The following is a 22,070-nucleotide window of genomic DNA, read 5'->3' as shown; positions in this document are numbered from 1 at the left end:
CCTGTCTGTCTGCACTTTGTGCCACAGGGCTGCCTAATTCCTCACCTTCCACCCACCTAATTCGAGGGCAAGGGGGCCTCATTTTAGAGCCTCACGTTGAAGGCTCAGGATCTGAAAGGGAAGGGTTTTCCTTAGGAACCTGTGACTTCACAAACTCCCCCTGTCACTGCAGATTTTTTTTTTTTCAAGCTTCTAAACGTTGGGTTGTTGGTGTCCTTTGGTTGAGCTTTTCCTAGTTCTGATATTTAGGAAGGTGGCTTTGAAACTAGCAGGGCTGCTTAAGCAAGAGCTACAGCTATTGAACAAACTGCTACCATTTTAGCTTCAATACAGGAATGAGGCAGTGTTGCCAGACGCCATTTTAAGAATCCTGCATAAATAGCTTAGCTACCGATGACTCTGCCTGTTTTAGGTGAGTGCTTATATAAAGCTGCTAACCATTCCCTCCCCTCCCCCCCAATTTTTAAAGAAATTAATTGCAGATTTAGGGCAGCATGGTGTTTTGATTTTGATGTTCACTATTTTGTGATCTAGAAGAGGAAAGATGTTTGTGTCTTGGGGATGAAATATTTCTTACAGCCTGGACCACTTTGGTATTTTGAATGAAAGTAAAAAGCTGAAGGAAAAGTCCTTTCGAATGATTGCATGATTCTTGAATTGCTGTATGATGATCCTCAGCTGTAGACCCAGACTCTTGTGCATGCTGGTTATATATTCTAGAGGGGTTAGATATTCTTGGTTAACAGTCAAATAGTAGGGGCACTTGGGGAAAAGAAATATCTGGGCATTGTGTTTCCAGGCAGTTTTCTGTCCAAACTAGATGTTTTCTCTTTTCTCTCTCTCCTGGAAGTGTTGAGGGGATGGGATTCCTGGGAATTACGGACCAGCCTTGAGTCTTCAGAATTAAAAATCAGAAGGCTTAAAACATCCTGGAGGTGCAGTTCATCTGCAACTTTTAATTGCTCTTTTCCAGTGCATGCAGGTGAAGAAGTAAGCAGAGGTTTTCTTGCTCAGGCATTGGGGAAGAAATCTTTTATTCTTTCTGGGACGGGATGGGATGGTCTTGGTTGTACGTGCAGGCGCTTGTTATTTCTTCTTTAATTGCCTGAAATGTATCAGTTTGTGAAATCCAGGGGCAAGTGACTTAGGGGAACCGTGAGTGCAAGAGGTGATGGTGGTGGGAACATACAATGTATACAACTAGTTGATGGTGTATTGTCCTGTTGGGGTGAGATTTTCAGCTAGTTTTACCCTTTCCTTTAGCAGGCCCCAGCCTCCCCAGTTGACCTTAAAAAAAAAAAAAAAAAAGTAATGTCAGTTTGAAACAAGGGCTGCTTGTTCCATTGTTTAGGATTTAAATAATTGGGGTTGCTGGAAGCTAGCAGATATGGAAGGAAAAATGCTGTGTATTTTCTAATAGACTTTAATGTGTTAATGACGAGAGTTCAAAGTCTTTTCTTCAGACGCAGCTGCTTTTTCTTTTTAACAATTATTATTTGACTGTTTTTTTTTCCCTCCAAATGACTGAACAGTTCTTAACCTAAATTGACCAAGATCTGTGGGGCGTTCAGACAGGTACAAATCTTTTCTCACCACCACTTTTGATGTAATATTCATAGTTTTTTTTTTTCCCTAATAGCATACTAGTACTTAACACTAAACCAAAAAAAAAAAAAAAAAAATGAGATCAGTGGTGTAGAAAAAAGGAAGTCCCTTTAGATGTGGCTATTCAAAATGACTAATTTTGCATTCTGGTCTTTGCTTTTGTAAATGAAGTTTTTAAAAATTTCTTTCCTTTAGATGCATAGACATTGCAATTTCCTTTAGTCAAATACAAGTTGTGTGTGTGTGTGTGTGTGTGTGTGTATATATGTGTGCATGCATGTGCATGCATGGGTTCTCTTTGAAAGGATGGCTTGCTGATCTGTGAAAAAGATGGTTTTCTGAAATTGTTGTCCTTCAAATCCTTGGCTAAATCCTGGTGGTGCTATTGCTAAAGTTAGGTGATTATGGTGCCCACTTTGTAATACTTGGAAAGATAAAACAGCTTAACTTTCTTTTCCCTCTTTTCTGCTCCAGAATTATCTTAAACTCAGCAGCATATAGCCACCCCATCGCTAGTTTGCATTTTCTTAGCCTCTCAGCGGCTTTCCTGCCTGAAGTATTCAGCCTCCTCTAGGCTGTTACAAGCCAAATAATTGTTCTCTTGAATGCACCCCAACTCCATGATCAATACACCTTTGAATGTTTTCAGCGCTGCAGAAATCCTTCAAGTGGGTTTGGGGGAGTCTGTAATGCATAATTGTTTCTTTTCACTACCAAACATTTTGGTTGGATCCCAGATTAGCGTTTTCTCCATCACTCAAAATATGGGATCGGTTTCAAGAAGTTTAGGATTTCACATACTTCATGCTAGAGAGGGGAGCAGAATTCTAGTTGCTGGAAAGATCAGGGTTGCTGTTTGTTTTTTTGAAGCTGACCATCTCCCCCTCTTTGAAGGGGCCGCATGGGGCTTTCTGTTAAAATTTATTTCCAATCACCCCAAGCAAAAAACCATCAGCAGTATCCATTTGGACAGTCTGGGGATGTCGCAGGCAGGGTGTGTTTCTGAGTTGAGATTGTTTGCCTCTTAAGTTGGAGTAAAAAGTATCAGTGCTAAAATCACCTGCCACAAATCACGGTTGTATTAGTGCACGTTAGCGACATGTTTAAATTTCAGAAGCAATGTCTTCTGATGAAAACCATTTGTGACAACATGTCTGCTGTTTCTTTGGTGATTTGTGTCCCAGGCGTTCTCTACAAAGGCTGTGTGGATGAAATTGTCAACGGGGTTCAATATCAGAGACCTAAATGTGTTAACATTCTGATTTAAAAGCACGCTGCCTTTCTGTTTCTTCTCTCTGCTGGGACCAGTGAAGTTGGAGGCCTCTAAGTTCTTCTAACTTAATTCTCAGCTCTCATCTCTCCCTTTCTATCTAGTCCCATCAAACACGGAACTCTCCTAAACGCAGCTCTGTCTGACCCTGAGGTTCCAGGCCTTTTGGGACTTACTTTTTGTCTTGTCACAGTCTCAGACCACGAAACACAGAAGGGACATTCTGATCCTTCCTGCCTTACTCAGTGTCCCCCCCCACCCCCGTCCTGGTTTTTGAGTCTTCCAGGTGGAAGATTTCAGCCATCTCAGTTGGAGATGCACCCATTTCTTCTTGTTGAAACACAGTCCGATGGAATTGCATCTAGAATAATTGCTCAGGTTCTTATCACTTCGTCATCAGCCGAATGCCTGGAAAGTTCCAGCACCTCAAACTGTTGGCACTTAGAAAAGCAGAACTTTCCTGGCTTGGCCTGAGAGGTGTGTGTATGTCCGTGGGGAAGATAGGGAATGGCCCGCACCCTGTTCAGCGGGGAGTTCCAGCCGAGAGAGCGAGAGAAGATTCTGATGGATGGCCCAGCAGAGGGGCCTGTTTCCCCTGCTTCTTATCCCAACCCCCAGTTCTCAGCCTGTCTTTTAAATAATCCTTCCTCATTCCACTTTTGTGGTGGGGGTAATTAGTCACAGCTCAAACGAGTGCTGAATGCTTTCTCTAAGCCATGCCTGCTACAGAGAGGAAATATCCCAGGGGTTGGGAGTGTGGAGACCCCAATCCTAATTCCTGGGCTAAGTGCTGGTGGTTTGAATGTTTTGAGACCAGGCCTTTTGCTTCTAGCCTGAGCATATTTTTCTACTTTGTAGCTTAACCTATATATTTTTTCATGTTCCTGCCTCATCGGGAAATAGTAAGATTTAGCCAGGAGGTCTGGGAAGATACTCTTTGCCTTGCAGAATTCAGAGATCTGAACTCTGGGTACCCCGAAAACCACCTCCAACCTGAACCCAGTGTTAACAATGAGAAATTTATTTACTTGAAGGGTGGGTTTTCGTTGGTCCACGGGGGTAGATTGTAATTGTGTCTTAAAAAAACCTTTTTGCATCTTCCAATAGCATGACAACTGGAATAGTAATTTGACTTAAAGAACAAGCTAGTGTTTAAAAACACTCCTATAGGACTCTTAACACTTTGTTTGAAATCAGGTGTGGGTTCCTTTCCCCCTACCCTTGGAAGATTGTCTGAAAAATGTGGGTTTGTTGTTAAAACTTCTAAACAACCGCCCCCATGGGGCAAGTTCTCAGTCTACCTAAACATGAACATAATTTGCTCTGTTTCAGCTTGGCTGAAGAGGAAATAAAAACAGAACAGGAGGTGGTGGAGGGCATGGATATCTCTACTCGCTCCAAAGGTAAGTAAAAATCTCGTATTATCTAGCCAGAGCAGAGGAGGAAATTGGAATTTCTTTTTCTTGTTGTTTCAGTGCAGTGAAGTGTGGCTTACGAGTCGAGGCTCTAACACTCCTCCGATTTTGAGAGGTTGGCACCTTTGATGGATGAACCTCATTTATAGAGAAATCTCCTTTTGATTTGCTTTCCCTTGGCGTGTCTGTGTAGGTGTTCCGACCTGTCGGAAATTGTCCCGACAGTAAATTTTACATGTGAGTGTCATGACAGAGGGCGGCTGGCTAGCTCTCTGCAGGGTGACTTTCGGGAATCAATTTAACTAAAGCATGTTCTAGAAGCAACTGGAGCCTCCAGCCGCTGCTAGGTTTCTGATTTCAGTAACAGGCCTCTTTGGAATCGCAGAGGTGGAACCAAGGTGACCCACTTCCTTGGAAAACGTTGGTCTTGGTTAGAGATTAAAGGGAAACATTAGGACTTCCTGGAATGCTGGGGCCAGTGTTTGCATGTAGGACAGAATTGTGCAAATCAGAGTAAACGTGGTATGTGCTTCTATTCAGAATCCTGTGTTAGAGCTCCTCAAGGATCTTCTAATTGAGGCATTGGTACTTTTGGATTGGTCTGTGTGAGATTTCACGAGGGTTCCCACAAGGAAGCAGTTACTCACATTTGCCTTCAGGGTGCTTTTAGAAATGAGCTGCGGGAACATTTCTCACCTCTGTGGTTGATGAAAATGCTCATCTCCAAACTTAGTTGTTGTACCACGGTGGTGGTATTCTTTCAACAAGTCGCTGAGTACCTGTGCTGGGGTCTTGGGGGGAGGCAGGAAGGACTAGACAGAGGGTGAGTACAGACTCAGCCAGAAAGACTCCCATCCAGCCCAAGAGCTTCACCGTAAAGTCGTCTGAGACCACAGAGCTTTTTGAGGATTTTGATAAGACAGCGTGTCATTGTGGGCAAAGATGAGGGTCAGATAGTGGTGGCACGGTGGTGACCTGGGAAGCAGGGGCTGGCCGTTGTTGCTGCCTGACCTGCCTGATGGGGACCTGGGCCTGGTTCAGAGAGGAGGGGAGGCCCCTCAGGTGGGCAGGCCAGGCTGTCCGGGTGGGTGGTCGGTGCCTGGTGGCGGGGGGGGGGGGGTGGGCCCAGTCGGAGGGCTGCTCCCCTTCACCAGAGCCGCCCCCCCCCAGCCCAGGCTGGGCCCGCAGCACCTCTGATGGTGAGGAGAGCCACGGGGGAGTCTGAACAAGAGGTGTTTGGAGACAGTTGCTGATGGGGAAGCGTGTCTCAGCGCCCCCCCGCTTTGGGGTCAGAATCAAGTGTGGAGAAGGGAGCCCAGAGAACGAGAGCTGGGAGCCGGGCTCGCTGTCCTTGCTCTGCCGCTCTCCTGGACACGTTCTGGCTCTGCCCCTGTTTTCTTATCTGTAAAATGGGCTGTCAGATGAGATTCTAAGATTCCTTCCACCTTGGGCTTACTCTGTATAAGTAACACTTGCTGGCGGCATTTATGAAGGCTGTGCTTGTAGGGTCCAGGAGCCTTTTCTTACCTGGCAAGAGATGGGAGGTGGTGTTCCCATTTTGCCATTGAGGAAACCGAGGCTCCGAGTGGTAATGTCTCCCAGGTAGAAAGTGTAGAATGGGATCGAACCGAACTGAGGCTCGGACTCCAAGGAGGTGCTTCCTTCCTGAGCGCTCGGTGCCTGGAAGGCCCTCCTGGAGCCCCGTTGTGGAGACTTCTCCAAAAGGGTCAGAATCGGGGACCGTCAGCCAGAGCAGGAGGCCTGTTCAGCTCAGGCCCTTCCCTCTGCGTGTGGAGACCCCTCTTCTCTTCCCCTTGAGCGTGGAGACCCCGCTTCTTGTCTTCTTGCAGACCCCCGGGTGCTCCTAGCCCTTCACCCTCTGTCTCTGGGCTGTCCGAGGTGGGACCTCTCTGGGGTCATCATCATCCCTTATCTGCCCCACCGCATCCTCTCCCGACAGCAGCCAGGGCGATCTTGGAAAAACACTCCATCAGGTACATCTCATCTTGCTGAGTCCCTCCACTGACCTTCCAGCGCCCTCAGGCTCCAGTCTGAAGTGACTGTGACCAACCTGCCTGGCCTGACCCCTTCAGCTTCCTTCACTTTTGTTTACCTTGTGACAGACACTCTGTGCACCTGACCCCACTTGAGTTCCCCAGCCTCCCTCCCCTCCCCGTCCTCTCCTGGGGGCCCTTTGCCGGGAACGCCGCCCTGGGTCCTGCTGCCTAGTTCTCATCTCAGCTTCTCAAACGTCAGCTCCTTCTCAGACGTCAGCTCCTGAGGGAGGCCTTCAGTGGCCACCCTATCCACAGGAGCCATTCCATCATTTTCTGTTATGTTTTTAAAAATAAACTTCTAATTTCAGAGCAGTTGTAGATTTAGATTTCCAGGTAAATTGTGAAGCTAGTGCAGTGTTCCCTATACCACCCCCCCGACGCACACACACATAGTTACACACAGAGTTAACAGTTTTTCCCCTGTTATTAACACCGTACATTGGTCTGGTCCATTTGTCACAATTAATGAATCGGTGTGTTATTACCAACTAAAGTTGGATGCTTTGTTCAGATTTCCTTAGTTTTTCCACTAAGATCCCTTTTCTCTTCCAGCACCCCATCCCGGATCCCACATGACATTTAGCTGTCGTGTCTCCTTAGAATCCTCTTGGCTGTGACAGTTTGTTAGACTTTCCTTGTTTTTGATGGCCTTGCTAGTTTGGAGGAAAACTGGTCAGGTATTTTGTAGGATGATCCTCATTTGGGGTTTATCTGATGTTTTTCTCATGGTTGGATTGGAGTAGGCCGGAATTATGGGTTTTTAAAATTTATTTATTTATTTATGGCTGTGTTGGGTCTTCGTTTCTGTGCGAGGGCTTTCTCTAGTTGTGGCAAGCGGGGGCCACACTTCATCGCGGTGCATGGGCCTCTCACCATCGTGGCCTCACTTGTTGCGGACCACAGGCTCCAGATGCGCAGGCTCAGTAACTGTGGCTCACAGGCCCAGCTGCTCTGCGGCATGTGGGATCCTCCCAGACCAGGGCTCGAACCCGTGTCCCCTGCATTGGCAGGCAGACTGTCAACCACTGCGCCACCAGGGAAGCCCGGAATTATGGGTTTTTGAGAGGAAGACCTTAAAGGGCCGTTTCCATCACATCATATCAAGGGTATATATTATGAACATGATTTATCACTGGTGGTGTTGACCTTGATCACTTGGCCAGGGGAGTGTTTGTCAGGTTTCTCCCCTTCCTCTTTGGAAGGAAGTCACGGTGCCCGGCCCACACTTAGGAAGTGTGGGGAGCCATGGTCCAGCTCCCGAAGGCCAGAGTATCTACATAAATTATTTCATGTTGTTCTATATGAGATTTGTCTTGTTTCTCCCATTTATTTGTTCAGCCATTTATTTATTTATATCAGCAAGGACTCAACTGTTTTATACTTTGGGTTTTGTATTACTTATTTTGTTGTTCAGATTGTTCTAGCTTTGGCCACTGGGAGCACTTTTCAGTCGGCTCCTGTGTCCCTTTGACGTCATTGTCGGTTGATTGATTGATTGATTGAACACTTTCTTAATTTCTGGCACTGCAGGATGCTCTAGGCTCATCTTGTATATTTTGCCCAAGGCCCCTGGTTGTTATTGGAGAATGGCCTTAGAAACCAAGATCTGGGTGCTGGATGTGCTTATTGCTGCTGAGGTGTCTTTGCTTCTAGGTTCTGTCAGCTGACCGAGCAAAGAAACATATATATGTGTATAGGAACCCACATGTACACACATCTATAAATATTTCTATCTGTATCTCTGTTAAATTGAGTTCATACACTTGTCTCCAGTTCTGATCCGTTACCACATGGATCATTCCAGCCTTCTCTCCTTACTTATCTGTAATTTCCCACTCCCACAGTGAGAAAGCGGCTCCTGCCATCTGCCATTCTTTACCGTTTTGTGGTATACTTAAAAATCTTACATTCAGCGTTCAGCTTGGTGAACTTTAACACGTGTATACACTTGTGGGACCACGGCCCAGATCAAGGTAGTTGAACATTTGTGGCATTCTGAAAGGCTCTTGGAAGCCCTTGTCCATGACCTTGTACTTCTATTTATTTGTTTGTTGATGGTCTCTTCTGCTACAGTGTTAGGCTCCTTCTCTCTCCAGGCCTTACACCCCCATGGTCAACCTCTCCCTCCCATTTGAGAGGCAGGATGGCATGGAGGTTTAAGAAAACCTGGCTTCTGGAGTCAGACTCCCTGGGTTTGCATTCTGGCTGCCCTCTGCCTAGCTGTATTTGTGGCGCAGTTTCCCCTTGTACATGGGGATGATAAAAATAGAGGATTATGGTTGAGATTAAACTTGCTCACATGTGCAAAGCACCCAGAACAGTGCTGGGACATGGCGAGTGCTCAGAAATGTTAGCCATGATTAGAATCAGTTGAGGAGGGATGAGCTCCTGTTGATAAGCCTATCAGGTGGAAACCCTACTCACCAAGTTCTGCTTCTTTCCCTGCTTCCAGCCTCCAGGAAGAGGGCATGGAGGTAGTTAATGAAGAATTGTATAATCCAAAATATATAAAGTTTATATAACTGAATATCAAAAAAACAAACAACCCAATCAAAAAACGGGCCGAAGACCTGAATAGACATTTTTCCAAAGAAGACATACAGATGGCCAACAGGCACCTGAAAATATGCTCAACATCGCTAATCATCAGAGAAATGCAAATCATGACAACAATGAGATATCACCTCACACCTGTCTGAATGGCTATCATCAAAAAGTCTACAAATAATGAGTGTTGGTGAGGATGTGGAGAAAAGGGAACCCTTGTACACTGTTGGTGGGAAGGTAAATTGGTGTGGCCACTGTGGAAAACAGTATGGAGGTTCCTCAAAAAACTAAAAATAGAACTACCGTGTTATAGCAGTTCCACTCCTGGTTGTATATATATGAAAAAAAGAAAAGTAATTTGAAAAGACACGTGCACCCCAATGTTTGTAGCAGCACTATTTATAATACCTAAGATATGGAAGCAATCCAAGTGTCCATCAACAGATGAAGGGTTAAAGAAGATATATGTGTACACACGTGCGTGCGTGCACACACTCACACAGTGGAATATTACTCAGCTCTAAAAAAGAATGAAATTCTGCCACTTGCAGCAATATGGATGGACCTAGAGAATGTTAGGCTTGGTGAGATAAGTCAAAGACAATGACTGCATGATACCACTTATATGTGGAATCTAAAAAAATAAAACAACTGAATGTATATAGCAAAACAGAAATAGGCTCACAGATATAGAAAGCACTAGTGATTTTCAGTGGGGAGAGGGAAGCAGGGAGGGGCAAGATAGGGGTATGGGATTAAGAGATACAAACTACTATGTGTAAAATACAATAGATAAGCAATAGGGATATATTGTACAGCACAGGGAATTGCAGTCATTATTTTGTAATAACTTACTGGAGTATAATCTACAAAAATACTGAATCGCCATGCTATGCACCTAAAACTAATATAATACTGCAAATCAATAAAAAAAATTGCGTAGGGCACCCCAGCAGGCAGGTTTGGGACCGGCATCCTATCCTCTGAGACATTTGAAGAAATCCGGTCTGCAGCCTTTTGGACTGATTTTCTCAGGGCCTTTGGAACCCCTGTTCTGGTGGGGAATCGTGAGGGGGATGGCGTCACCTGGTTTCGAGGGAGACCTTCCTCTCTCCCCAGGGATTGTGTTGGATGGCTTTCTTTGTGTGGAGGTGAGTTCCTATCCTCCAGGGTCATCGTATGGCCAGGTGACTGGCCGCTTCTATGTCCTGCGAACCTTTCTGATAGAACCTCTCCGGTTAGGTGAGGAAATCGCATACGCAAAGAAAGGCCTGGAGTTAGGATATGGGGTGGCTGGGGTTCTGAGAGCTGAGGTCAGCCTGGTCCAAATGTGACCAGCTTGCAAAAGCTGGGCTGAAGGCTTATGTCTCTTTCAGTCCTAATTATTCAAAATCCATGTTGTGATGGTGTGGGCTCTGTGAACACAAACTTGTTTCTCTAGCCTGCTTTTCGTATGTTTTGGGACATTCAGTGCTTCAGCTCCCACCTGGTACCGTCCGATCAGGGTTCTTTGGTTGTGAGCGACGGAATCCGGCTCTGGTTAATTGGAGCAGGAAGGGGATGGGCTGGAAGGTGGTCGGTTGGCTCATAGGGTTGAGGGAGTGGCTGGAGGCCCAGGGCTGCTCTGGGGAGCGGAGCTAGTATACAGCCTCCTCAGGGTCAATAGGGCAAAGTCCCTAGGGAGAGTCCCTTACCTAGTGTCATGTTTCTGCCCTTTGGCTGGGGAAGGGCCGGTATCTAGACATCTGGACCCCCCAACATTGCCCCCACTGGGAAGGAGGTAATCCTCAAAAGAGGATGAGGTGACCACCAGGCATCTTGGGAAACTGGCAACATCATTCCCTACTTGTGGGTGGAGAAGAGGCCCCGAACTGTACTATACTTGAGAAACTTAGAAACTCTGACAATAATTGGCTCAGAGTTCTTTAATTCTGTTCCTACACCTAGTTTGTACGACCTTTCAGGTTCTCTAACTAAATTTCAATTTGTACACCCTCTTACCCCTGACACATACTCACTTATTAACTGAATAATTCCCAAGCCAGGCATTGCCATAACGCCAGCCTTGACATTTACCGGAGCATTTTAGTCCTCGGGAGACAAAGCTCTCGTGCTTTCAAGATGTCAGGTTGACATTTGTGTCCGGGGGTAATGATCTGCTGAAAGATGCTCAAGCAAAACTCGGAAATACTGTCTAGGTGCCAAGTGTGTTTGCCTCGCTGATGTTTTCTGAGTACTTACTAGATGCCAGGTATTATATGCAAATTACTTCATTCGATTCTCATAATAACTCATAATAACGCTGTGTTACAGGTGTTCTTATTCCCATTTTATAGTTCCGGAAACTGAGGCTGAGAGAGATTAATGAAGTGGCAAAGTGGAGAATTGGGGTCAGGTTTTATCTTTGATTTTAAACCTTTGTACTTGGTCATGAGCTGTACCCCAAGGATCCCAGGTGAGATGTCTGCAGGGGCCCGCAAGTGGACCAGAGAGTGTAGCTGGCATCCAGGGGTGCTGGGGCCTTTGGTGAGTTGGAGAGTGTCTGTCCTAAAGGGGGAGCAATCCATTTGATTGCTGACCAGCAGGACCAAGAATATGGCTCACTGGGTGTCACCACCTGGGATTTTATTTTTTTGCCCCTGTAAAAACGCCTGGTTTAGAAACGTGATCCGTATAGCCCAGTTTCTGAAAGACCGTGCATGAACCCAACAAAACACATCTCTGGGCCACAAGCGGTGGAGGGTTGTGGGTTTGCTTTCTCTGCGTGAGACTGGGCACAGCACTGTTCATTGCAGGATTTTGGCCACACGATGTAGGAGGTCCGAACAAGCCCCTCCAAGGCCAGGGACTTAAAGTCTGAAAAATGATGGATGCTGGGAGCTCACGTCTCCATACAAAGGCTCCCCTGTTTGGGCTGCTTGCATCTTGATCCTGCTGTGTGTGCATTTTGCAGTAATGATTGTGGTGTATGGATGCCAGGCTGCCAGAGCTGAAACCATTTTTAAAAATGTCTGTGTAATGTCACCCGCACAAGGGAACGAGCCACTTGGAAACCATGCACAGATGCAGCGGAAGCCCAGGATATTAAAATCTTGAACAGTATCATTCTTGCTGAGATTTGCCTGGGTATGGATATATTTTCCGAGACAGGATGCTGGAGGATATACAATTACAGCAATTTGCTAACCAGCCCCAGACCTCAATTAGTACAGGATCCTCATTCTCACTGTTGTATGTAAATTAAGACTGTTTCACAAAGGGGTTGTTTATGAGGACGGCTATGAGATAGAGACCTTCTATCATTTTTTTTCCCCCTAAGGAAACTGTTTAAGAAAATAAAACCGTAAACACTCTTAAATCACAGTGCGATACGGAGGTGCTGAGAATTTTTCTTTTCAGAAGTGAGCATCAGTATTTTTTTTTTTTTTTTTTTTTTTTGAGCATCAGTATTTTTAACTCTGTTTTGGCTCTTCTACATCTCCTCCAGCCCAAGAAGTGCCATCCACGTACTGTGCAATGGAAGGAATTGATTTGCGAGTTAGATAACTACCAGATTGTTCCTCTCCCAACAAGGTCTAAAATATCCCGGAACTCTGAGGATGTTGGATACGGCTTTCCAAATGAGAAACCTTCTACCTTCTATTCGCCAGCCTAGCATCTGTGCGTCTGTTCACGGAATCCTGTCGGCACATCCGTGCAATTTATCTTTGTGGTTTACTTGTGGAAAACCTTGCGTTTGCCCCAGTTTTGAAGCGTGACCCACGTTACATGTTTATGTGACTACTGTAACTCCAGAAGACTGTGATCTACAATGGACCATTTTCAACCATAGTTTCAACAGAACCGCCTCTTCTTTTTCGTCCTCCAGGTGCCTCTAGAGTTAACTTTCTAGGTCTGAGGCCTTTTAGAAATCCTGGCACTTATTTTTTTTTTTTGCCTGAAAGTTTCAAAGAGTAGTTATTTCATTTTGCTCCACTGATGGGGGTCCCTTTACTGTTGGCTTGAGGGGAGAGAGTTTGGCAAGGCCACATCTCACAGTGGGGGTGTGTGCAGTATTATATATTCCAGGCCCTCCCCGTGCTCCCACCCCTCCCCCTCCACATTCCCTCCACCTGTTTCCAGTTTTCCTGGAGCCCAGAGATCCAGCATTTCAAAGTGAACAGTAACATGTTTGGTTTTTTTTTAAATGTTGATCACCTTTATGTGTTTTTAAAAAATATTATTTGTTTATTTATTTATTTGGTTCCGCCGGGTCTTAGTTGCCGCACGTGGGCTCCTTAGTTGTGGCATGGGAAGTCTTAGTTGCGACATGTGGGATCTAGTTCCCTGACCAGGGATCGAACCCGTGCCGCCTGCATTGGGAGCACGGAGTCTTAACCACTACGCCACCAGGGAAGTCCCAACAGTAACATGGTTTTTATTTTTATTTTTAAAATTTTATTCGTTTATTTTTTTGACCATGCTGCGTGACCTGCAGGATCTTAGGGATAGAACCCGCGCCCTTGTGTGGGAGCGTGGAGTCCGAACCACTGGATCACCATGGAATTCCCAGTAACATGGTTTTTAATCCGTTCACAGAATCGTGCAGTGATCACTACGGTCAATTTTAGAACATTTAACAATCACTCCCCATTCATTGCCCCTTTACCCTGACAACCACTAATCTACTCTTTCCCTCTCTGGATTTGCTTATCTTGAACATTTCACGTAAATGGGATCATTCAATATGTGAACTTCTGTATCTGACTTCTTTCACGTAGAATAATGTTTTTAAGGCTCATTCACGTTGTAGCACACATCACTTGATTCCTTTTTATGGCTGAATAATGTTCCATCGGGTTATTCCATTGTCATATTTTGTTTTATCCATTCATCTGTTGATGGACATTTGAGTTGTTTCCTCTTCTTGGCTATTATGGAGAACGGTGCTGTGAACATTCGTGAATGAGTTTTTGTGTGGATGTATGTTTTCATTTCTCTTGGGTGTAGACCTAGGAGTGTGGTTGTGGAGTCATGGGTTAGCTCTGTGTTTAACCTTTGGAGGAATGTACAGCCATTTGTATTTATTTTTATTTGTTTATTTTATTTTATTTTTTAATATTTTTTTGGCTGTGCTGTGCAGCATGTGGGATCTTAGCTCCCCAACCAGGGATCGAACGCGTGGCCCCCTGCAGTGGAAGCGCAGAGTCTTAACCACTGCATCGCCTGGGAAGTCCCCTGTACAGACTTCTGAACATACTCAGGTCTTTAAAAAGACCTCTCTTGACCTTGCATCTTTCCTATTAGCAGTTCTCCTATTTCTGGCCCCTTCAAAGCCAGACTTAAGAGGAGTGTTTGTACTCACATCTTAGTTTCCTCACCTCCTGCTTTGTCCTGCCAGCTCCACCCAGACCCTCCATGTTAACGGTTATCACTGGGCTTCCTGTAGACTCCAGTGGATGGTGTCAGTACTGCCGTGTCTTGATCTCACAGAGGCATTGGACCTTGCTGATCATTTTTCTCCTGGAAACTGTCGCTTCCAGTGCTTTTCCTTCGATTTCCCTGGCTCCTTCTCTTCTCCATTAAATGTTGGAGTTGCTGAAAGTCCTCCCCTTGCCCAGCACGTTCTTTTCCTGGGTGATCTTGCCCACATCTGTGGCTTTATGACTCACAAATATTTTACTTCCAGCCTAGATTTTTCCTGAGTCATAATGCAGAAGGCCAGCTGCCCACCTGACTGCCCTACCTGTTGTTCATGGGTGTCTCAAACTCAACGTGTCCAAAACCGATTTCACTATCCACCTTCCCTCCTGCTCCCTACCACCCCCTAACAAAACACCTGCTTCTCCACTATGATGAATAAGCCAGGACTCTGCCAGTTGGCTAGGCCAGGGATGTGGGACTGATCCTCGATTCTTCTGTACTTTTGCCTTTTTGTGTCGTTTACTTAAAATAATATATCATAAATATCACTCTTCTTCAGGTTATCACCAGTGAACTGCAGTAGTCTTTTTTTAAAAAATAAATTTATTTATTTTATTTATTTTTATTTTTGGCTGTGTTGGGTCTTTGTTGCTGCGCGTGGGCTTTCTCTAGTTGCGGCGAGCGGGGGCCCCTCTTCATTGCGGTGCGCGGGCTTCTCATTGAGGTGGCTTCTCTTGTGCCGTACGGGCTCTAGGAGCACAGGCTTCAGTAGTTGTGGCTTGCGGGCTCTAGAGCGCAGGCTCAGTAGTTGTGGCGCACAGGCTTAGCTGCTCTGCGGCATGTGGGATCTTCCCGGACCAGGGCTCGAACCCGTGTCCCCGGCATTAGCAGGTGGATTCTTAACCACTGTGCCACCAGGGAAGCCCCTGCAGTAGTCTTTTAATTGGTCTCCCATCTCTCTCCGCCCCACCTCCCGATCTTTCTAAAAGGAACCTCTCTTCCGGCTACTACCTCCTACTTTAAACTCTTAGGGGCTTGCTTTTGGTTTTAGGATGAATATCAAAGTCCTAAAATTTTCATGTGTGGCCCTTGCCCACCTTTCCAGCCTCCTGCCTCCATGGCCCTCTTTCTCTCCACTCCAGCCACACTGATCTTCCAGGTCCTCAAAAGGAAGACCCTCCCCTCTCCTTTCTCTCCTAACCTCCTACCCTGCTGGATTCGAAGGCTCCAAATGAGGGTGGGTCCTGCCTTTTGTTTTTGCGCATCTCATTTTCCCCTGTGCCCCTTTTACCACCACTGTGCCTGTTCTAGTTGGTGCACAATAAATACGTCTTTTGAATGAATGAGTGAATGATTTGACTTTGTCTACCAGATGGACAGAATTTTTTTAAAAAATTAATTTTATTTTTGGCTGTGCTGTGTCTGTTGCTGCGCGCGGGCTTTCTCTAATTGCGGCGAGTGGGGGCTACTCTTCGTTGCGGTGTGTGGCCTTCTCGTTGTGGTGGCTTCTCTTGTTGTGGAGCACGGGCCCTAGGCGTGCGGGCTTCAGTAGTTGTGGCACGCGGGCACAGTAGTTGTGTGGCTCGCGAGCTCTAGAGAGCAGGCTCAGTAGTTGTGGCGCATGGGCTTAGTTGCTCTGCGGCATGTGGGATCTTTCCGGACCAGGGCTCGAACCCATGTCCCCTGCACTGGCAGACGGATTCTTAACCACCGTGCCACCAGGGAAGTCTGGACAGAACTTTTCTCCTGGAGAAGGATGTAAAAGCAGCCTTTCAGCCGGAGCGGATGGCTTTGTTTCCAGCATCATCGGTGCGTGGAAATAATTACCCAAGCTCAAATGTCTGCTCTCTGAAACGATTGGTGGCCTGTCTGTCTTTCCTCCCCAGGGACACAGTACTCTTTGAAATGGCCCCCTTCCCTCTGATTTCTTTCCTTCCCCTGGTATTAAGACCACTTAAAAAAAAATTAATTATTTGGCTGCGCCGGGTCTTAGTTGCGGCATGCGGGATCTTTAGTTTTGGCGTGCAGGATCCAGTTCCCTGACCAGGGCTGGAACCTGGGCCCCCTGCATTGGGAGCGTGGAGTCCCAGCCACTGGACCACCAGGGAAGTCCCTAAGACCATTTTTGACGGGCCCTTTCCCAAACACAAGTGCGATTGTCTTGCTTGCCCGCTTTGGGTTGCCAGTGGCTCCTGAAGATGACCCCAGTCCTGAGCAGAGATTCAAGGCCCTGGTCCATCTGTCCTTTCTGGCAGAAGCTGCCCTCCTGTTCAGCCTGCCAGGCCCGAATGTTGCTCCTGTGATGTGTCAGGTTCCTTCCTGCTGCTCGCCGGGTCACGCCTCTGTAGATCCTTCCAGGCTTCTCTCCCTGAGGACCTGCCTTCCCACTGGCTTCTCCACATCCTTGGGGATCCAGGCTCCCCTCTTTCAGAGCCTTCATTTATACCTCCTACAGTGGAGTTTTTTAGCTTCCAAAGTTGAAATCGCCCCGGGGGAATTCCCGGGTGGTCCAGTGGTTAGGACTCCGAGCTTTCACTGCTGAGGGCGCGGGTTCAATCCCTGGTTGGGGAGCTGAGATCCTGCAAGCTGCGTGGCATTGCCAAACAAAACAAAACAGTAATCACCCGGAAAGTCCCTTAACTTGCCCAGGAAAGGACAGTAATCAGCTCTGATCAGACATTCTCATGCATCCTAAAGGTCTGAGTATTTCCAAGCTAGGCTAAAGGTGGCAAGTCCACGTACACATTTCTAGACATCAAATCATTACGCCTTGAAGATCCCTCCAGTAGGGGTGGGTGGGGAGGATTCTGAAGGGTGCTGCTTGCCTGCTAGGCTTCCTCCCTTGTCTGTTATATATTGAGCTTCTATAGCTATGCTTGTCTGATAAGATAGCCACTAGATGTATGTGGCTGTTTTAATTTACATTAATTAAAAAAAAAAATTCCTTCCTCAGTTGCACTAGCCACATTGCAAGTGCCCAGAGGCTGCACAGGTATTAGACAGCACAGATACAGAATGCTGCCATCATTACAGAAAGTTCTGTTGGACACCACTGCACTACAGCTTTCATATATTAATATGTCCTGCTGGATGCAGTAGGTGGAAACACCTAACCACGGATTGGCACAGCATAGAACGTGCTCAAAAAATTACTGTATCGGTGTCTTAAGTTTCACTTGATTAGATTCTCCTGGGCCTGCTCTTTCTTTGAAAAGTTATGTAAAGAGAGAACACAGCTATCTTCCCATCTTCCCAAGTTGGCATTTCTTATCCAGGCCACACTGAACCTCTTTTTCTGCCGGGCCCTTTGGCATCTGGGCACATTGGCTGGGGGAAAATAACCCAGAATGTGCTGGGCAACCCTCTCCCCAGCCTTCAAAATGCTCTGCTGTCGAATTCATTTCCCTGTGTGTCTCCTCGCCTAAACTGGTAAGGGGACCAGGTCTCTCTGACCTTTTTAATGTGAGGCAAGTGATTTGTAAGTAGCTGCTCAGTAAATGCTTTTTGAATAAAGTGTCTCTCCCAAGAAATAGAAACTAATTAAGGGAAGAAAATGGTTTATTGGATTTTCCTTTCAAATGATAAAATCAGTGCAACTCCTGGCAACAAACTGAACGAATTTTACAAAAAAGGGGCTAAAAATTCTCTGCCAGGTAACCTATGTTAACAGTTTGATATACTTTTCCCCGCTCTCTTAGAAAAATATAAACAAATGTATATACCATGTTGGGCTTGAACTGTCTAGATCTTGGCCATTCTAGCAAAGTATCCTTTATCTGTTATCCCTCTGTTTACCCTGTGCCCTTCTATGCTTTACTCTGCCTTGAAGGGATTTTCAAGGTTATGTTTAATTATCTTGACAGTTAAGAATGATGGAAACCTTGGCAAATGGGGAATTTCACGTTCCATGCTAAGGGTGGGGGAAACAGCCTGGAGGATTGTACTATGTGGAAATGGGGACCTTGTGTGCCTGGATCTTGATTTTTTTTGTTGTTGTTGTTTAAGAGAAGCTAGTAATCTGGATTTCCAGATGCAGTTTCTCCTAATTTTTAAATATTGACAACTAACTTAAATTTTATTTTATTTTTTAATTTATTTTTATTTATTATTATTTTTTAATAAATTTATTTTATTTATTTTTATTTTTGGCTGTGTTGGGTCTTTGTTGCTGTGCGCGGGCTTTCTCTAGTTACAGCGAGCAGGGGCTACTCTTCGTTGTGGTGCGCAGGCTTCTCATTGCCGTGGCCTCTCGTTGCAGAGCACGGGCTCTAGGTGCACGGGCTTCAGTAGTTGTGGCGTGTGGGCTCAGTAGTTGTGGCGTGTGGGCTCAGTAGTTGTGGCTCATGGGCTCTAGAGTGCAGGCTCAGTAGTTTGTGGCGCACGGGCCCAGTTGCTCCGCGGCATGTGGGATCCTCCCGGACCAGGTATTGAACCCGTGTCCCCTGCATTGGCAGGCGGATTCTTAACCACTGTGCCATCAGGGAAGCCCTAACTTAAATTTTAAAAGAATTACCCAGCTGTGGGTGGACTGGATTCAGTCTGGGGTCCTTCAGTGGGCCACCTCCGGCCCAGGCCATGGCTGTCAGTTTCCCTAGATGATTTCTGGGCACTTGCTTACCTTCTAGATCACTGGTTCATCTCATTGGCTGTCACTCGGGCCCTCTTCCTAATAAGGCTGACCTGGTTTTGTCTTTCACCTCCTTAACCAGCCTCTAGTAACTCCCCATCACCACACAGGAATGTGGGGACCGTCTTTCAAACCAGGCTGCTATTTCTTGGGTTGGGACCAGATATACTAGTAGTTGCTGAGAGTTGTTTGACAGATATCTTTCAGTTCTAGACTCTCAAGCCTGGTGAGATGCTTTCCTCTGAGAAGCCCGAGGGAACAAGGGTGGAGACAGGAAAGAGCAGATTTAATTTCTCTCAACGCACGCCTTTTGAGTGGGACGGAGGGAAGATGAACTTGAAAAGTCATTTTTTTACTTTCCCTTTTTGAGGCTGAACCCATATTGCTGGCTTCACATGGATAAGTACCTGCGTGATGGGCCTCTTGCTTTATCCTGCTGGGGCAGCGCTGGACAGTCAAGGCGCGAGCATTAAGGGAGGTGTGGAAAAGAGAACCCCAGCCTTAAAAGGGTCTGATAAGAAAGAGGGCAAAGGTGGGGACTTCCCTGGTGGTGCAGTGGGTTAAGACTCTGCGCTCCCAATGCAGGGGCCTGGGTTTCGATTCCTGGTCAGGGAACAAGATCCCACATGCATGCCGCAGCTAAGAGTTCGCATGCCACAACTGAGGAGCCTGCCTGCTGCAACTAAGACCGGGCGCAACCAAATAATAAATAAATAAATAAAGTTGTGTTGCTAAAGAATTTTAAAAAATCCCAAAACTTAAAACTTAAAAAAAAAAAAAAAAAGGGCAAAGAATCTGGACTAAAAAATTTGGTTAAATGGTCATCACAGTAGGGGGGTCTCCCAGTGGGGAGAGTGTTTTCCCTGGAGAAAGTCATTCCTCTTTTCTTTTTTTTTAAATTTATTTATTTATTTACTTATTTTTGGCTGTGTTGGGTCTTCGTTGCTGCTCACAGGCTTTACTCTAGTTGCGGCGAGCGGGGGCTACTCTTCATTGCAGTGCGCAGGCTTCTCACTGCGGTGGCTTCTCTTGTTGCAGAGCACGGGCTCTAGGCGAGCGGGCTTCAGTAGTTGTGGCTCGCGGGCTCTAGAGCGCAGGCTCAGTAGTTGTGGCGCATGGGCTTAGTTGCTCCACGACATGTGGGATCTTCCCGGACCAGGGCTTGAACCCGTGTCCCCTGCATTGGCAGGCGGATGCTTAACCACTGTGCCACCAGGGAAGCCCCCATTCCTCTTTTCTAACGCTAAATCATTCTGCAACGATAGCTCTCCCCAAGAAGATGGGGGAAGAGAGTTAGGAAATGAGTGGCCTGAGAAAACCCTCTCCTGAGTTTTCCCCCTTTGGTTTCTCAGTAATTGTGTTTAGCTGCAAGGCCCCGTCACATTAAGGATATAAATCCTCACTTAATCGCCTCCGTTGGGGGAAATGGGCTCTTTAGGCCAGAAACGAGAATGGCTGAGTACCTGTTGAAAAGGGAGTTTCCTCCTCTAGTTTCTTTCTGACCCTGGAATGGCCAGGCTCCCTTTTGTGTAATCTTCCCTGTTCACTTCACGACCCTACGGCGGTTTTGGTTTGCCGGGACAGGTTCTTAGACCTGGGAGGAAAAACTGGATTTTCCAGTGTTCACACTCTCATTTAGCTGATCAGAGGTCTGTTTGGGGGCTGCCTGTGAGCCAGACTGTGTGTCAGGCATTGGGCTACAGCAAAGAAAGTCAGAAAAACTGAGATCAAGGTCACATTCTGGAGGAGACACAATGAACAAGCGAACCAGCAAAAAAGAAAATAAGTCCAACAATTTTCAGCTGGAGACGACCACAGTGAAGGGGGAAAGAAACCTACTTTAAGATGATACCGTAAGAGGGCTGGAGACTGGGGTGGCCACGGAAGGCTTCTCTGGGGAAGTGACATGTAAGCCAAAAGTTGAAGTTGTCAACTATGGGAAAGTTGGGCATAACAACGTTCTCGATGGAAGAGTCAGCAAGGACAAATGAGCTTGGCTCGTTAGAGGCTGTTTGTGGTTAGGGTTGAGTGAAAGGAGGAGAAAAGGTGGGCGGGGCCAGATCCCTGGCGGCGTGGTAGATTCTGATAAGATGCTGGGTGTCTACAGTAAGCTCCTTGGCAGGTTTTTAAAAATTAATTAATTAATTAATTATTATTTATTTAGCTAGCTGCGCTGGGTCTTAGTTGCGGCACGCAGGATCTTCGTTGTGGCATGCGGGATCTTTAGTTGCAGCATGTGGGATCTAGTTCCCTGAGCGGGGATCGAACCTGGGCCCCCTGCATTGGGAGCGCAGAGTCTTAGCCACTGAACCACCAGGGAAGTCCTCACAGGTTTTAAGTAGGGGACTGCTTATTTTGTTTAGGTTTGAAGAAGGCTACTAGCAAGGGCAAGTGAATAGTCCCAGGGCTTGGATCAAGGTGGCAGCTGTGAAGGGTGGACTGAACGGGAACAGGCAGAAGTGAGGGTGGGCAGGGGAGGAAGAGCTAGCTCTCTGCAGAGCGCTTGCTATGTGCCGGACACCACGTAGGCACTTCCATGCCTCCGTCCTGACCCTGCCGGGTTCAGCATTCTTCACGCACGTTGCAGATTATGGGGATTCTGAGGCCTCCTCTCTCCCAGGCTTCCTGAGCCTCATTTGAGTAGGGAGGAGAGGGCATTAGGAGGCGTCCTGGGGTGGAAGGTCAATCAGCAAGGGTAGGGCTGGGTCTGTGGGCCACCACCTGGTGCTTCTGCTTTGATCTGGGAGGAAATCCTAAGCCCTGAGGGGATTTTGAGGCTGGCTTGGGTTGAACTTGTGCCGGCCTGGGAGGATGTCCCGTGAAAGTTTGTATTTCCCATCATTGAACCCCTTTCAGAAGCTGGTTGAGAAGGGCTGATAGGGCGCAAATCAGGGTGAAGATGCACAATGATTTGGGGAAACTGGTTTGAGATTTCTGGGTTAATGTCTTTTCTCTGCCCTGGCGCCTCCTTCCCCTAAAGGAGAATTACTACCAGTAATAACTGGTGGTGCTTTGATGAGCTGTTGGCTGTGAGCGCATTGCCTCCTTTATTCTTAACAGCCCTTTAAAGAAGAGTCAGTTACAGCTCTAACAGTTACAGCTGAATTGACTGAGGCACAGAGAGGCTAAGTAACTTGCCGAAGAAC

The 22,070-nt window shown here is 46.6% G+C and overlaps 1 protein-coding gene across 18 annotated transcripts in view; it reads left to right on the top strand.

Moving 5' to 3' along the window:
* The window catches only part of ZMYND8 (zinc finger MYND-type containing 8), a 123,707-nt gene that overhangs the window by 5,568 nt on the left and 96,069 nt on the right, over positions 1-22,070 (top strand). For 17 of the 18 annotated variants that reach the window (XM_057528728.1, XM_057528724.1, XM_057528709.1 and 14 more), the window contains one exon: positions 4,208-4,278. In XM_057528728.1, coding sequence (XP_057384711.1) covers positions 4,208-4,278 — 71 coding nt within the window. Of the gene's footprint in view, positions 1-73; positions 413-4,207; positions 4,279-22,070 lie in introns of those variants that run through there. The other variant, XM_057528715.1, reaches the window with a different exon arrangement.

The sequence above is a fragment of the Balaenoptera acutorostrata genome, chromosome 15, assembly GCF_949987535.1.
Source record: "Balaenoptera acutorostrata chromosome 15, mBalAcu1.1, whole genome shotgun sequence".
In the NCBI taxonomy this organism is placed as follows: Eukaryota; Metazoa; Chordata; class Mammalia; order Artiodactyla; family Balaenopteridae; genus Balaenoptera; species Balaenoptera acutorostrata.
The sequence above is the reverse complement of the archived record's forward strand: the minus strand, read 5'-3'. Positions and strand labels throughout refer to the sequence as shown.